Source organism: Nicotiana tabacum, chromosome 13, assembly GCF_000715075.1.
Source record: "Nicotiana tabacum cultivar K326 chromosome 13, ASM71507v2, whole genome shotgun sequence".
Classification (NCBI taxonomy): domain Eukaryota; kingdom Viridiplantae; phylum Streptophyta; class Magnoliopsida; order Solanales; family Solanaceae; genus Nicotiana; species Nicotiana tabacum.
In genome coordinates, this window is record NC_134092.1 from 6,932,430 (window position 1) to 6,948,461 (window position 16,032).

General features: G+C 42.0%; 1 protein-coding gene and 1 non-coding gene across 2 annotated transcripts; one reads left to right on the forward strand and one right to left on the reverse strand.

The window, feature by feature from the left end:
• Window positions 1–647: 647 nt before the first annotated feature.
• On the reverse strand, window positions 648–754 carry LOC142168541 (small nucleolar RNA R71). The gene has a single exon (XR_012698395.1). It is a non-coding gene; the product is annotated as a small nucleolar RNA R71 (small nucleolar RNA).
• Window positions 755–1,719: 965 nt separating this feature from the next.
• Window positions 1,720–2,450, forward strand: LOC142167956 (uncharacterized). Its single transcript, XM_075228597.1, has 2 exons — window positions 1,720–1,855; window positions 2,014–2,450. Exons 1-2 carry the CDS (start codon window positions 1,720–1,722, stop codon window positions 2,448–2,450), a joined length of 573 nt encoding a protein of 190 aa, XP_075084698.1.
• Window positions 2,451–16,032: the final 13,582 nt, after the last annotated feature.

A 16,032-nucleotide genomic window follows, 5' to 3' on the forward strand; every position in this document is an offset into this window, starting at 1 on the left:
TGTTTTACTACTATTTGAGATAATTTTTTTTTCTAATTATTTTGACTTTTGTGCTTAAAAAATAAAAACAATTCAGGAAGTGTATGACACGTTCCTCCTTAAGAGAACTAGTTGAATACGATCCTAAAATTGAAAAATCCTTGTGGTTATTGCGAAAAGAACAGGTATCATGATCTAAAATTTCTTCACAAGAAGAAATGGAGAACGGAGAACTTAACAACAACCAACTCCCACCACATCAAGTAGAAGAACAGTTTGATGAGGTAGCTCCACGACATGACAGAATACTCAGAGATTATGCAAGGCCAGATCATTTTGAAGGAGAATCAAGTATGAGGAGACCACCAATTGCAGCAAACAACTTTGAAATTCGCACAGGCTTGATTCAAACCATTCAAGAGTCATGTCAGTTTACTGGTGATGCAAGTGAAGATCCTCACACTCATCTAATTGATTTTCTTGAATTAGTTAAAACTTGCAGGTATAATGGAGTCACAATAGATGCTATCAGGTTGCGGCTTTTTCTTTTTTCATTAAAAGGTAAAGCCAAAATATGGTTGCGAAGTCTGCCAAGAGGTTCAATCACTACATGGGACCAAATGACTAAAAAATTTCTTAATAAATATTTTTCTCCTGCAAAAACATTTAAAATGAAGCAAGAAATCAATAATTTTATGCAGACAGATTCTGAATCTGTATACCAAGCATGCGAACAATTAAAAGCAATGTTAAGAAAATGCCCACACCATGGTATCCAAGATCCTGACATCTTATATATTTTTTTATCATGGTCTTAAACCCCCTGCTAGAAATGTTATTGATGCAACATCAGGAGGATCCATAATGAGCAAAACTACTGCAGAAGCCATGCAATTGCTCGATAAAATTTCAGAAAATGATGTTCAATGGCCCTCTGACAGAATGATTATTAAGAAAGCAGCAGGAGTCAATCAGGTTGAAGCTTGGAATTCATTAGCGCAACAAATTGTAACTCTGACACAAAAGGTTAAGGCCTTTCAGGTAAATACTCAATCATCATCTCAACACGAGAATTGTGATGTTTGTGGAGGTAATCATCCCAATCATGAGTTTCAAGCTTCAACGCAAAATGAAGAAAAAGTAATTATTATTGGTTATATAACTAGTTATCCATTCGGTAGTCCCATGGCACAAAAACATCCGGGATTCCAATGGAGTAGCCTAAATGATGCTGAAAATCCTCAAAGATTTTTCAATCAAAAGAAACAGGTGCAAGGACCACCAGGTTTTCAATATCAAAATAGAGGGCAACAAGATTTCCAGAAATATCAACAACCGCCCCAAAGAGCTCATCAGCAAAGCCTTGAAGACATGATGTACAAATTCATTAAGGCTACTGACGAGAAGGTTGAAAGTCAAAGTTTAGCCATCAAGAATTTAGAAATCTAGATGAGCCAATTAGCAACCCTCATGTCTGGACAAATAAAAGGTGATGTACCAAGCAACACCGAGAAAAATCCAAAGGAACACCTCAAAGCCATCTCTCTGCGGTCAGGTAAAACTCTTGATAATCCATATGCAGATAGACAAGGAAAGCCATAAGAAGTGGAACAGGTAAATGAAGGTAAGAATAAAAGAGACTCTGAACTTCTAAAAGAACAAAAAGATAAAGAAAAAAAGGTACAAGAAAATAAATTGATGACAAATCCACACTATGTACCCCTCCCTTTTTCCCAAAAGATGAAAAGAGAAAAGCTTGACAAACAGTTTTCAAAGTTTCTGGATATTTTAAAGCAACTTTACATTGACATACCTTTCACAGAAGCTTTGACACAAATGCCTTCATATGCTAAATTTCTCAAAGTAATTTTGTCAGGTAAAAGAAAATTGGAAGAAGTTTCAACGGTTAAGCTTACAAAGAAATGTAGTGTTATACTTCAAAATAAGCTTCCATAGAAACTGGGTGATCCAGGAAGTTTTACAATTCCTTGTACTGTGGGAGGTGCTCACTTTGAAAAGCATTATGTAATTCAGGTGCTTCAATAAATCTAATGAATTTTTCAATTTTTAGGAAATTAGCACTTGGTGAATTGAAAGATACTGGTGTATCTCTTCAATTAGCTGATCAAAGTACTAAAAGACCCAAAGGAATAATTGAAAATGTCCTCGTTAGAGTAGATAAATTCGTATTCCCGGTAGATTTTATAGTACTTGAAATGGAAAAAAATACTGAGGTACCATTAATTTTAGGTAGACCATTTCTCGCAACAGGAAGAGCGAACATTGATGTTCATCAAGGACAATTCATATTGCGAGTTGATGAGGAGAGAGTAATTTTTGACATGCAGAAAATGATGAAATTTCCTCTGAATGAGTCATCATCCTATTGTTTTCAAATTAACTATCACGACCAAAAATCTGTTAAAGGTCGTGATGGCGCCGGATACCACTGTCAGGCGAGCCAACACTAAATAGTCAATTAAATTCGTATTTTAATATTTTTGAAATCATAAATTTACTTGAATTTAACTAGTAAAAGATGAATTTACGGAATAGATAACAATGTTTTCCAATTTCAATACTGAACATCCCATAATCATCCCAGAACATGGTGTCACAAGTGCATGAGCATTTTTTAGGAATTTAAAAATAAAATATAATAACTGTCCGGAATACAAATTTGGACAGTAAAGAAAATACAATATTCTGAAGGAGACTCTGCTGGCTGCGGATCATACATAAGATGCGGCTCACCTAAGTCCCCATGTCAACCATGCCGCTGCGTCCACAAGGCCACTAAATGCATATATGCCTATACAAGAAAATGTACACCAAGTGTAGTATGAGTACGAAAATAACACCCATTTTAAGTATCCTGTCTAACCCCGAAGAAATAGTGATGAGGGGTCGACTCGAATACTTACTATGGGCTATAAATAAAATACCAATGGTATGATTAAGTCTGGCTTTCGTAGAACGGCTGTAAGCTCATTATTTTGAAGTAAGTAAGAAATTCTTTTATAATTAAGGAATCTCCAAATTTATTTTCATCTTTTAACAATTTATATCTCCGGCCAGTGAGGCCATATCAATTGTCATAAATTTCAGGGCAAGCAATACAAGCATGCGCATATCATGCCGAGGTCGTACGACCCGATCCAACGTAATAGTTAAACTGTGCAATGCGAGAGGATCGAATTGGCGCGGTCCATAGATGCATCTATTTAATCTACCGAGGCATTCGGCCCATTCCACAAAAGATAACACATTCAAATAATCAATCAAGAATTCATCAAGGGGCAATTATCCAAGGAAAAGGAAATTTCTCTTTTTAAAAGTCAAGAAAACGTTGTCTAGACTTTTAGAAATTTATTAACAAAGTTCGATATGATTTAAGCATTTTAAATTGACAACAAGATTGCAAATATTACAAGTAAAGCATGCTTTTGTGTCCTAGACTACCCGAACTTAAGCATAATAGTAGCTACGCACGGACTCTCGTCACCTCGTGCATACGTAGCCCCCACAAATAGGAGCACACATTGATTTATTTCACCTATGGGATAAATTTCCTCTTACAAGGTTAGAAAGGAGACTTACCTCGCTCCGAAATTCCATAACCGGCTCCAAAGTCTCCCTAACACCTCAAACTGATGCCCGTCGCTCCAAAACTAGTCAAATAAGTTGCAACCCAATCAAAATATACTCTAATACGCATAATTAATCAATTTATTACAATTTCCAACTTCACTTGAAAAGTCGATAAAATCACCCTCGGGCCCACGTGCCCGGATTCCGAAAATATTTGAAGATAAAGTTTTTCCATGACACCACAAACTCAAATATATAATTCATTTCCACTTCCATGCCCAAATTCGTGGTCAAAATCCTCAAATACCAAGTTCTAGGTTTTTCCTCTTAAAATCCCAAATTTCTACAAATTTTCATGTCTAAATCCATATAAAAATCCAAGTATTTAACTTGCAATGGGTGGGAATCACTTACCTTGACATAGATGACGAAAATCTCCCCTTGAAGCCTTTCCAAAATCGCCCACACCAAGAGAGAAATGAGTGAAATGGGCGAAATCCCCGAATTAAAACAATCTGCCCAGGCCCCGTTCTTCATCGCGTTCGCGACCTATGCCTCGCTTTCGCGAAGGCCAAATGTTCCAGGCCCAACATTTCCTCTTCGCGTTCGCGACCTCCTCATCGCGTTCGCGATGACCAGCTGACCTGATTCTTCGCGTTCGTGTTCCACACTTCACGTTCATGTTTGTGTTCCACACTTCGCATTCGCGTTCGCGTTCCACACTTCGCGTTCGCGAAGGCCAAGCGACCTCAGGCCCAACTCCTCCATTTCCTTCTATGCGTTCGCGACTGGCCCCTCGCGTTCACGTAGGATCCTAAGGCACCTCTCCGCATTCGTGAGACCTCCTTCGCATTCGCGAAGGCCAAATCTAGCATCCCCAAAATTTCTTCTTCGCGAACGCGGGACTTCCTTCGCGTTCGCGAAGAAGGAAACCAGACACCAGAATTCAGCAGTTCCAAACAGCTCCAATTTGGTCTGAAACCAGTCCGAAACACACCCGAGGCCCCCCGGGACCCCGTCCAATCATACAAACCAGTCCCATAACATAACACAAACTTGTGCGAGACCTCAAATCACATCAAACAACTTCAAAATCATGAATCGTGCCCCAATTCAAACTTTAATGAACTTTGAAACTTCTACATTCGATGCTGCAACCTATCAAATCACGTCCGATTAACCTCAAATTTTGCACACAAGTCATAATTGACATTACAGACCTACTCCAACTTCCATAATCGGAATCCGACCCCGATATCAAAAAGTCCGCTTCCGGTCAAATTTTTCAAAAACCTTCAAATTTCTAACTTTCGCCAAATGACCCCAAAATGACCTACGGACCTCCAAATCCACTTCCGGTCGCGTTCCCAATACCGGAATCACCATACGGAGCTATTCCCAGACTCGAAATCCCAAATGGATATTGATCACATTGAAATGCACTTCAACTCAAATTAATAAATTCTTCCAAAATGTTATCTTCCGCAATAGGTGCCGAAATGCTCCCAGGGCATCCAAAACCCGATCCGAACATACGCCCAGGTCCGAAATCATCATACGAACCTGTTGGAACCTTCAAATCCTGATTCTGAGGCCGTTTACTTTAAAATCCAATCTTAGTCAATTCTTCCAACTTAAAGCTTTCGAAATGAGAATTTTCTTCTCAAATCAACTCTGAACTTCTGAAATTTCAATTTCGACCACGCGTACAAGTCATAATACCTGAAGTGAAGCTGCTCATAGCCTCAAATCGCCGAACAACGTGCTAGAGCTCAAAACGACAGATCGGGTCGTACATTCTTTCCCACTTAAACATACGTTCGTCCTCGAACGTGCTAAGAACTACTATGGAGTTGTCTGAAATCACTGCTTAACACCTCGTGCACCTACCCATGCTACCCAAACTCAGTTGAGCACACTGGCTCGAGCAAATCTGAAGATTCCCCATTGTTTTTAGTCAAACTTGCCTTAGAGCCAAATTCCAACATCCGAAATTTTCTGCTAGGCATGTTTCTAACATACGAACACCGTATCAATCACCACACGATGTACTAGAACACGACTGCATACCTTTGCCGAATTCATACCATGCACCGCAACATTCACATGACCATAATAACATTTTCTGATCATAATAGCCGACATTCCCCGAATCGGATGCTCACCATACACCTCATGACATATATAAGTCTGGTTCCAACTCTTCCAATACCGCCACGACAGAAGAGACGTGTAGAAATTCATAACCGACTGTCGAGTCAACAAATCATTGAGTCTCTCCTCCTGAATAGAATCATCACCCCATTATAACCAAATGATGGTATTTGCTATTTACTATACTTCATATAATCCGATCGCACTGATCTCGGGTCCAATAATCTCGTCTCACCCCCAGTACAAGCTGCTCAGGCAATAAGACACCTCAGACACGATCAAAAGTCTCATGTGATGCCACAATGTGCCAACAAGCTACCAACTTGAACTTGCTACATAAGGAAAATGAACTCCGGAAGGGATTACTCAACCCACGTAACTAATTAGACAACCGAAAAGGTGTCATGAACTTTTCCTCAGAAAATGGGACACAAAACACGCAAAATAGAATATAGGGGACTATACTCAACATCACACTGTTGTGGCGTGCAACCCGATCCAAACAACATACCCGTGGCCCCGATCCGCACAAGAAGAATCTATAAGGAAATACTTACCGAGCTAGAATGCTCATTACTACAAAATATCCGAATATCGGACACAAGCACGCTAAGTGCAAAATACCATCCCTGGAAGGACCGACAACGCCATACACTACAAAACTCAAGCACAACTAAGGTGCGACATATGATCTGAATCTCGAGAGACATCCTGCACACATAACATCATTGCTACGCGGAACCTCAGCATATGTGAAATTTATCAAGCCGTTTCACAACTCACACGGTATAATATAGCATTACATGAAAAAGACGATGACGAAACGACATCCAAACGTCCAAATACTCCTCCATAAGGAGCACTATGCTGAAATGAACACATCCAGCCTGATACAGAGCCCATATTCAAATTTAAATCCTTCCACAGACCTCAAGCCAATTTTGATCGCACCGTACTAGGCTAATAACCTTTCAAGGATCCATAATAATCCTTTTTCCCATAAACACAAGAACAACCATCATAACCGGAACAAACTTCCACAGTCCACAACCAAATGAACCGAGTGCCCTCCAGGCATAAATTCTCGAATTAGCGATATCGCCACAATCTTCATACTTGGTTTCAATATTCACTCAATCAAATGACTACACATAATACTTATACCATCTTCCCGTGGGATACGCTCCCACGACCTTCCGCACCAGGTAACAAGTCTGCACATCCATACCACCGACCGTACTAAAGCTGTAAATAAAATCAAGAATCCACAAATCAATACACAAGGCCTCTAACACATGACATCGACCTTAGGTGACGCTGAAAACAATACTGTCTTACTCTAAACATCTAAATACTTTTTCCTGCTCATCCGAGCTCATGACATCCTTGTCAACACTGAACTGAAATCTCGAATCCTCAACTTTCGAATCCCATGCTACTTGAAGCGCTTAATCACGCTAATGTGCAAGAGTACAAGAATTTCATCATAACTCCTGAACCACTAATAGGGTAAACACTTCATCATATAGAAACCTTCTCCTTAACTCATTTCAAGAGAACCATTGCAACACGTGACTGAATTCTCATATCCGCAGAAAATACCAACCTCAAGTAGTGATCTAAACCACCATAACTCTTCCGGGATCTGTCTACACATAACATGTTGTGATGCTCGAATGCCCCCAAATAAAATCAATTACGGCGGCCATCAAACCTCTCACATACCCCCATAAATCACATGCACAACTCAACATGCTGAAGGAGCTTATCATTTGTGATGCCCCAAAAGGGTCATCTTACGTTTTAGAACTCAAATCTGCGCTCTTAAGCCTTAAAAATCTCATTTTTACCCTCCTCGATTTGCAGGCACCGTCCGGGCAGGTTTCCGGAAAGTTTTTGTGTTGAAAACTAATGAAAATAAGAATTTTTGTCTTAAAAGTTGATTTTAGTTGACTTCGGTCAACATTTTTGGCAAACGGGCCCAGATCCGTACTTTGACTGTCCCGATAGGTTTTTATCGAATTATGGGACCTGGGCGTATGCCCGGAATCGAATTCGGAGGTTCCTAGCTCAAGTTATGAATTTTTGATAAAAATTAAAAGTCTGAAAATTAATTATTTTTAAGAATTGATTGATGTTTGGCATTGTTAGTACCGGGTCCGTATTTTGGTTCCGGAGCCCGGTACCAAGCTCACTTAAAAAAGTTAGCACTCAATCTTAAGATTCATGAAAGGTTCACTCTTCTCTCACAAAAGAATGTCACAAGTACGGCTTCAAGTACCATAGGCTTGCCCCTCATTTAGATCACCACTAATGTAAGCTCACTCGATTTGAAATCAAGTAGGACTTCCTTTAGGGTTGTAATGAAGGCTTTTGGATTAGGGTAGGATACAATATGAGAAAGTGGTTACACCTTTCCTTAACCACTCCACATTTTTATTTTTTGGCTCATAATTATCAATTCTTAGAAGCATTTTCTTTTCATTGAGGGCCAGAGAGACTTGACATCACTCTTTTTTGTTCATTTCATTCTTTTTCTCCCTTTTTGATGCTCATGTTAGGGATCATTACCTCTTTTTGAATCTATCAACCCTTCCACTTATTCTCTTTTTTTGCATTTTTCTTTTTGTTCTTTTCTTTTCTTGCCTTCTCTTTTCATAGAGATCATTTATTTTCTCTTTTTGTGCCTTGATACCTTTTTCAAATTCCTCATATCTCCCCCAAACTTATGCTTTGAGACACTTATTTCACAAGAGTGTTAATGAAAGTTTGGGTGCCAAGAAAAAGTCACGACAAAACGGGTAAAGGCTTATAGCATGGTTATCAAATGCGAAAGGCTAGAGGATCAAAGGGGGTTGACTAGGGATAACGACATTGGTTGGAAATAGAAAGATCATGCGGGCCAAGGAAAGCCTACAATCACTTCTCAAACCAAGCAAAACTTAGGATTTTACTGCGGAACACATTCGACACAAGTTCTAGACCATTCGCACTGATACCTGGACTAGCAACAATTCATCTCACCCCTCACACAACTAGATTATAAAAGAGGATAGAGTCAAGAGCCCACAACAACTACATTCAAGTTTAAAGATCATTATGGCCCAATAAACTACTTGATGATCACCAAAGTCAACTCAAGAGTCATAAAGTCACTAACTAGAGTTATTTATTTTTAAAACCTTTTTTCTAACCATAAGCACGTAGTTAAGTATGTTGGTACCAAATTAAGCATGATTAACTCTTCGAGAATGACTTGATTAAGTCTTTTATTCATTATTACTACTACTATTATTACCTAAACAAAAAACAAATTCATTCTCTTAAGACGGTTGTCATGCCATCCATCGTTGGGACGAGTCACCCGGTTCACACAAAAGACTATCTTTGAAAAGAACCGTGGCGTTAAGAAAACCAAAGGCTTATTATCTACTAAAGCATAAAAAGAAGCTACTTAACAAAACAAGAAGTAAAGTGTAAAAAATAAAGAAGCTAATGAGCAATAACTACTAAAGATAGATTAATATACAAATAAGAAAGGAGAGAGAAGATAGATAAATACAAATAAGAAAAGAAAGAGTATCATCAAATTATTACAATCCAAATTGTATCCAAAATGTGCTAATGTATCAAATAAATTCCACCCCCCCCCCCCCCCCCCCCGCCGAATAAAAGTAAGAATTATCCCCAATGCATAGCAAAATAAGAGTAAAAAGAGAGAGAGTGAAGAAAAACTCCCTAAGGATCCTTGGAAATCTCAGTGTCCCCAGCAATGTCATCTTCCTCAGGATCAACCAACTGAATATCTCACATAATCAAATCTAGGCGTGGTTGGGTTGTCGAACATCGCATGCACTGCCTCAGCAGTGTCGGCAACAAGGTTTGGCTCGTCAGATTGGCCAGCTGGTGCTACCGGTGCAGATGGTACTGACAGAACTGGGGCGGACTAGTGCGGATCAAGAAGCATATCAAAAGGAAGGTCTCTAGCTATAGCAAGTCTAGTCACCTCCCTCCGGAGCTTGTCCATTGATTTCTTGCTTACCTGGGACTTCCTCTTCTTCTTTACTTCCTTTCCCAACTCCTCAATAACTGACCCGTGTTGTACCAAAGTGTCCATAATCGTCTATTGGTTCTCCAAAATCTTCTTCAGCATCTCATCAATGTCAGAAGGAGCCTGTGGTGCCTGAGAAGCGGACTGCGCTGCAACAGTACTAGACAAGTAAGACAGCTTAGAAGTAGCTATCTGCATCTAGTTGTTAAGACTTGCCAATGTCTAGGAGACTCGCAGAGCAGATAGTAGAACTATGGGCATGGGCATTAGCTTCAAAGCTGCTCTAGGGGCTGTGGTAAAAGCTGAGGATGATGGCAGAGACATAGCAGCGGCACTGGTAGAAGGCTCAGCAAAGGTGGATGGAAGAACAGCTGTCTCAGAAGCTACTACTGTTGGCTCATCAGACTGGCCTGTGGCGGTAGAAGGCTGGACTTTCTTCTTTGGGTTGCTTATATCCATCAGTGAATACCGGTCGAATGGCTTCTTCGGGTTTACCTTGGTGTCAAAATCTCTCGGCTCTACCTTTACATCAGTAAGGTACTCTGTGATAGTATTGGGATAAAGGTAGGCTGAGCTATCCTGCCGTGCAATCACTGAAATGTTGGCCGACATCACAGCACCCACATTGATTGGGAACCCATCCATGATGGATGCCACAAGAACTTCTCGAGGAATAGGAAAGTGAGTCTCGTTCTGGCATGGATCCAATCTGCTAAAAACAAAGGTCTACCACCACTTTGCCTCAAAACTCAAAGTGCTCCACTGAATGGGAACCCATGGTGGTGTTGACCCTAGTGGTGTTAGAATCTCAGCCAGTCAAGGTGGGACTTCCTCCTACAGTGCGCACTTCTCCAGATACTCCTTTCGCTCAACATCCTCAAAGTTTAAGTACGTATTTAGCGTATGCTGATCAAACCTCACCTTGAGGTTGTGCACTTTGGTCACCTTCATCCCTTTCTCTATACGAGCAACATTGGCATAGAACTCTCGGTCGAGGAATTCTTTGGCATCCTCCACTTTCTCGGTGAACCACATCCACCCTTTTCGTGCCCTATGTCTGTGAAATTTGGTGAGAAACGAAGTTGATTTGATGTGATTCAGACGTCCAGTTGAGCAAAAATAGAAATTTTAAAGTGTTCTTGAGAATTTAATTTGATTTGGTGCTAAATTTAGAGTTCTAGGTGTTATTTTGGCGATTTGATCGCATGAGCAGGTCCGTGTGATGTTTTTAGACTTGCGTGCATGTTTGGTTTGGATCCCTGAGGGCTCGGGTGCCATTCGGGCGATGCGCGAGTTGAGTTCAAACCTCAAACTGTTGGTGCACCAAATCTTGCAGGTGTGAGCGAAAGCCCCGCAGATGCGACCCAGGCCTGGACTTCATTTTTCCGCAGATGCGGACTTTTCTCCGCAGGAGCGGGACCGCAGAAGCGGAACCCTGTCCGCAGGTGCGGCCCTAGTTGGCCCAGCCCTTTTCCACAGAAGCGCACACCCCGTCCGCACATGCGGATGCGCAGGTGCGACCAAAGCACTGCAGGTGCGAAGGTCGCTGGGCAGTGAGCATTTAATTCGGACTCCAGCCATTTTTTTCTTTTTTTTCAAAAGGATAGGAGGCCTAGGGCGATTTTTCAAAGACATTTTCTTTCCCAAATCATAGTTAAATGTTCATTAACTCGTTTCTTTCAATCTTTTACTTCATTTCACTAGAATTCAACCTAGAAATCTAGAGTTTCATGGTAGAATTAGAGGTTAGGGTAGAAAATAGGGATTTCAGGAATTTGGGGATTTAGATCTCAATTTGAGGTCGGATTCCAAAACTAATTACATATTCGGGCTCGGGGGTGAATGGGTAAAAGGATTTTGTCCGAACCTCGGGTTTTGACCAAGCGGGCCCGGGGTCGATTTTTTAACTTTTTGGAGGAAAATTTGGGAAATTTAATTTATGCAATATAATTGATTCCTTTAACAATATTTGATATTATTGAGTCATTTTTGAATAGATATGAGTGGTTTGGAGGTGAATTCCAAAGGAAAGGTTGTGATTGAGAATTAAGTGGCTTTCAGAGCGAGGTAAATGTTGTGTCTAACCCTGACTTGAGGGAAATTAGGAACCTTAGATTATTTGCTAAGTGAAATTCATGTGAGCGGCATATATGTGAGGTGACGAGTACCTATGCGCCGCCAATTTACCTGTTTTTCCATGTTTCTCTATTTTTTTGATATTGTCTCATTCCTATGCCAAATTGCTACGTGTTATACTAGTGTTGTTCAAATTATCGTTCTTATCATGTTTACGGAATTTTTTGGTGATAATTGAATTATTATTTCAAAGTTAAAATTGATATTATGGAACCAAATGTTGAAGTAAGGTTTGTACTTGTTATTCTCTCTCCCTATTGTTATTTATACGTTGCATTATAGTAAGGGAAAGAGTTAATGCACGGAGGGTGATGTCGTGCCATATTGTGAGTGTTAATGCACGAAGGGTGATGCCGTGCCATATTGTGAGTGTTAATGCACGAAGGGTGATGCCGTGCCATATTGTGCGTGTTAATGCACGAAGGGTGATGTCGTACCATGATATGAGAGAAAAAGCACGATGGGTGATGCCGTGCCATTTCTATTAATTTTATGGTGAGATTGAGAGTAAAAGCACGAAGGGTGATGCCGTGCATTCTTCTTTCTGTATTCACTATTCCTGTTGATTCATGGTATATTCACTGCTCTGGTGATCATTCTGTTGTAGTTCTTTATCTTGTATTCCCCTCAGTATGTCTCCCCTCCCGACATTTCCTATTTAGTTCTTCATTCCTGTTATTTGCGTATACACTGTTAAATTGTACAAGTTGATTGTAGGAGCCTTGCCTTAGCCTCATCACTACTTCGTCGAGGTTAGGCTCAACACTTACCAGTACATGGGGTCGGTTGTACTGATGCTGCACTCTGCACTTTCTTTGTAGATTTTGATACCGGCTCAGGTTGATCGAGATTTGCTATTGGTCTGCTGTCCGGAGACACAAGGAAGATCTGTCGGAGTTCACAGACCTTGAAGTCCCCGTTTATCTTTTTATTTCCTACTGTTTTCTTTCATTCAAACAGTTGTATTTCTTTCAGACTATTACTTGTAAAAAGTTCTAGAATGCTCGTGAATTGTGACTCCAGATCCGGGTGGTAGTAGTTAATACAGATTTATGATATTCCGCACTTGTTATATTTCATCGTAGTTAATTATTTCTAATTATTGAACGGAAATAAGGAATTAGTAAATGATTCTCTAACGTTAGCTTGCCTAGTAAGTGAAATGTTAGGCGCCATCACGGTCCCGTCGGTGGGAAATTTTGGGTCGTGACAGTTGGTATCAGAGCACTAGGTTGCCTAGGTCTCACGATTCACGAGCAAGCTTAGTAGAGTCTGGAGGATCGGTACAGAGACGTCTGTGCTTATCTTTCAGAGGCTATGAAGTTTAGGAACAAGTTTCACTTCTTTTCTTCTCTGTCATGCGATTTTGCTTTCTCAATGCTGATTGAACTCTTCTACTCTTATTCTCTCGCAGATGGCGAGAACACGTACCACTTCCTCAGCTGAGCAGCAGCCAGAGCCTCCAATGGTAGCTCTTACGCGGGGCTGAGGTCAAGGCCGAGGCCATGCCAGAGGCCGAGGCAGGGGCAGGGCGTAGCCTAGAGCCCGAGCAGCAGCCCCAGCAGTGGAGCCTCAGATAGAGCTTGACGAGGAGGTTCCAGCCCAGTCTGTTCCCGCCGGACCAGCTCAGGTTTCAGAGGGGTTCATTGCTACCCCAGTACTTCAGGACGCTTTGATCCGTTTGGTGGGCCTTATGGAGAGTGTGGCCCAGACTGGCGCATTTCCCATGGCACCAGCAGTCTCTCAGGCTGGAGGAGGAGCCCAGACTCCCACCACTCTCGCTCCGGAGCAGATAGCTCCCCAGTATCAGGCTCCAGCAGCTCAGCCAGTCGGATTAGTTCAGCCGGTTATTGCGGCACAGGTCGGAGATGGGCCAGTTATGTCTTCTGAGGCTTTATGGAGATTGGGAAGGTTTACCAAGCTCTTTCCTATTCACTTCAGTGGTGCTCCTTCAGAAGATCCCCAGGAGTATCTTGACAGCTGTCACGAGGTTCTACAGAACATGGGTATAGTGGAGACCAATGGGGTCGATTTTGTTGAATTTCAGATGACTGGTTCCGCCAAGAAATGGTTGAGAGATTACTTGTTGACTAGACCAGATGGGTCGCCTGCTCTTACTTGGGACCAATTCTCTCAGCTCTTCATAGAGAAGTTTCTACCTATCATATTGAGAAAGGAGCGTCGCCGTCAGTTTGAGCGTCTCCAGTAGGCCAGTATGACTGTTACTCAGTATGAGACCCATTTTGTGGATTTGGCCCGTCATGCTATTCTTCTGCTTCCCACCGAGAGAGAGGGTGAGGAGGTTTATTGATGGACTTGCTTAGCCTATCAGATTGCAGATGGCTAAGGAGACTGGGAGTGAGATTTCTTTTCAGGCGGCTTCTAATGTCGCTAGACGAGTCGAGATGGTTCTTACTTAGGGAGGTCAGGGGTCTGACAAGATGCCTCGTCATTCCGGTGAGTTCAGCGGTGCCTCATCTAGAGGCAGGAGTACTTTTGGTAGGGGCCATTCTCCCAGGCCGTTTCATTCAGCACTCCAGGCATCCCACGGTGCCTCAGGTGGTCGTGGCCCTCAGATGCATTATTCTGACTAGCTAGCCTACAGTGCACCACCAGCTCTTATTAGTGCACCTCCACTCTAGAGTTATCAGGGTGGTCATTCAGGTCGGCAGGGTCAGTTTCAGGGTCAGCAGTCACAACAGTCGAGGTTATGTTATACTTGTGGTGATCTGAGGCACATTGCTAGATTTTTCCCTTGGGCAACGGGCAGCTCACAGCATCAGAGTTCTCGTGCCATAGTTCTAACACCAGTTGCTGCACCACCTGCTCAGCCAGCCAGAGGTAGGGGTCAAGCAGCCAGAGGTAGGGGCCAGACAGTTAAAGGTGGATTCAGGCCGTTAGAGGTGGAGACCAGCCAGCTAGAGGTCATCCCAGGGACGTAGTTCAGGGTGGTGGGGCCCAGCCCCGGTGTTATGCTTTCCAGCCAGGCCTGAGGTAGAGTCATCTGACACTGTTATCATAGGTACTGTTTCAGTTTACAGTAGAGATGCTTCAGTTCTATTTGGTTGTGCCCCGTGATTCTTTGAGTGCTCTTGTTTATGTGTCCACACCAGTGGGAGATGTTATTGTTGTAGATCATGTTTATCGTTCGCGTGTGGTAACCCTTGGGAGTCTTGAGACTCGTGTAGATCTTCTACTTCTCGACATGGTTGATTTTGATGTCATACTGGGTATAGATTGGCTGTCACCTTATCATGCTATATTAGATTGTCACGCTAAGACGGTGACCTTAGCCTTGCAGGGGTTGCCTCGATTAGAGTGGAGAGGGAATCTTGGCCATTCTGCCAGCAAGGTTATCTCTTATGTGAAGGCTCGACATATAGTCGAGAGAAGGGGTGTCTAGCTTATTTGGCTTATGTCCGCGATTCTAGTGCAGAGGTTCCTTCTGTGGATACAGTGCTAGTTGTTTGTGAGTTTCTAGAGGTGTTTCCTGCAGACCTGCCGGGGATACCACCCGATAGGGATATTGATTTCTGCATTTATTTGTCTCCGGGCACTCAGCTCATTTCCATTCCGCCATACCGCATGGCCCTGCTAGAGTTGAAAGAATTGAAGGAGCAGTTGCAAGATTTGCTTGATAAGGGCTTCATTAGACCTAGTGTCTCGCCCTGGGGTGCACCTGCATTGTTTGTGAAGAAGAAAGATGGATCGATGAGGATGTGTATAGACTATTGGCAGTTGAACAAAGTCACCGTCAAGAACAAGTAACCATTGCCGAGGATTGATGATTTATTTGATCAGCTTCAGGGTGCCAAGGTGTTTTCAAAGATTGATTTGAGATCTGGCTACCATCATTTGAGGATTAGGGCATCCGATGTTCCTAAGACAGCTTTTCGGACTCGGTATAAGCATTATGAGTTTCTAGTGATGTCATTTGGGCTGACAAATGCCCCAACAACATTCATGGATTTGATGAACCGGGTGTTCAAACCCTACCTGGATTCCTTTATGGTTGTGTTTATTGATGATATCTTGATCTACTCCCACAGTCGAGAGGACCATGAGCAGCACCTTCGGATCGTTCTTCAGACTTTGAAAGACAACCACTTATATGCTAAGTT

Excerpts from the sequence above, each read along its gene's own strand:
- LOC142167956 (XM_075228597.1), top strand. The coding sequence starts at position 1,720 with ATGAAAAGAGAAAAGCTTGACAAACAGTTTTCAAAGTTTCTGGATATT. Across the intron at positions 1,856-2,013 it reads TCTCAAAGTAATTTTGTCAG|GTGCTTCAATAAATCTAATG; the intron begins GTAAAAGAAAAT and ends TATGTAATTCAG.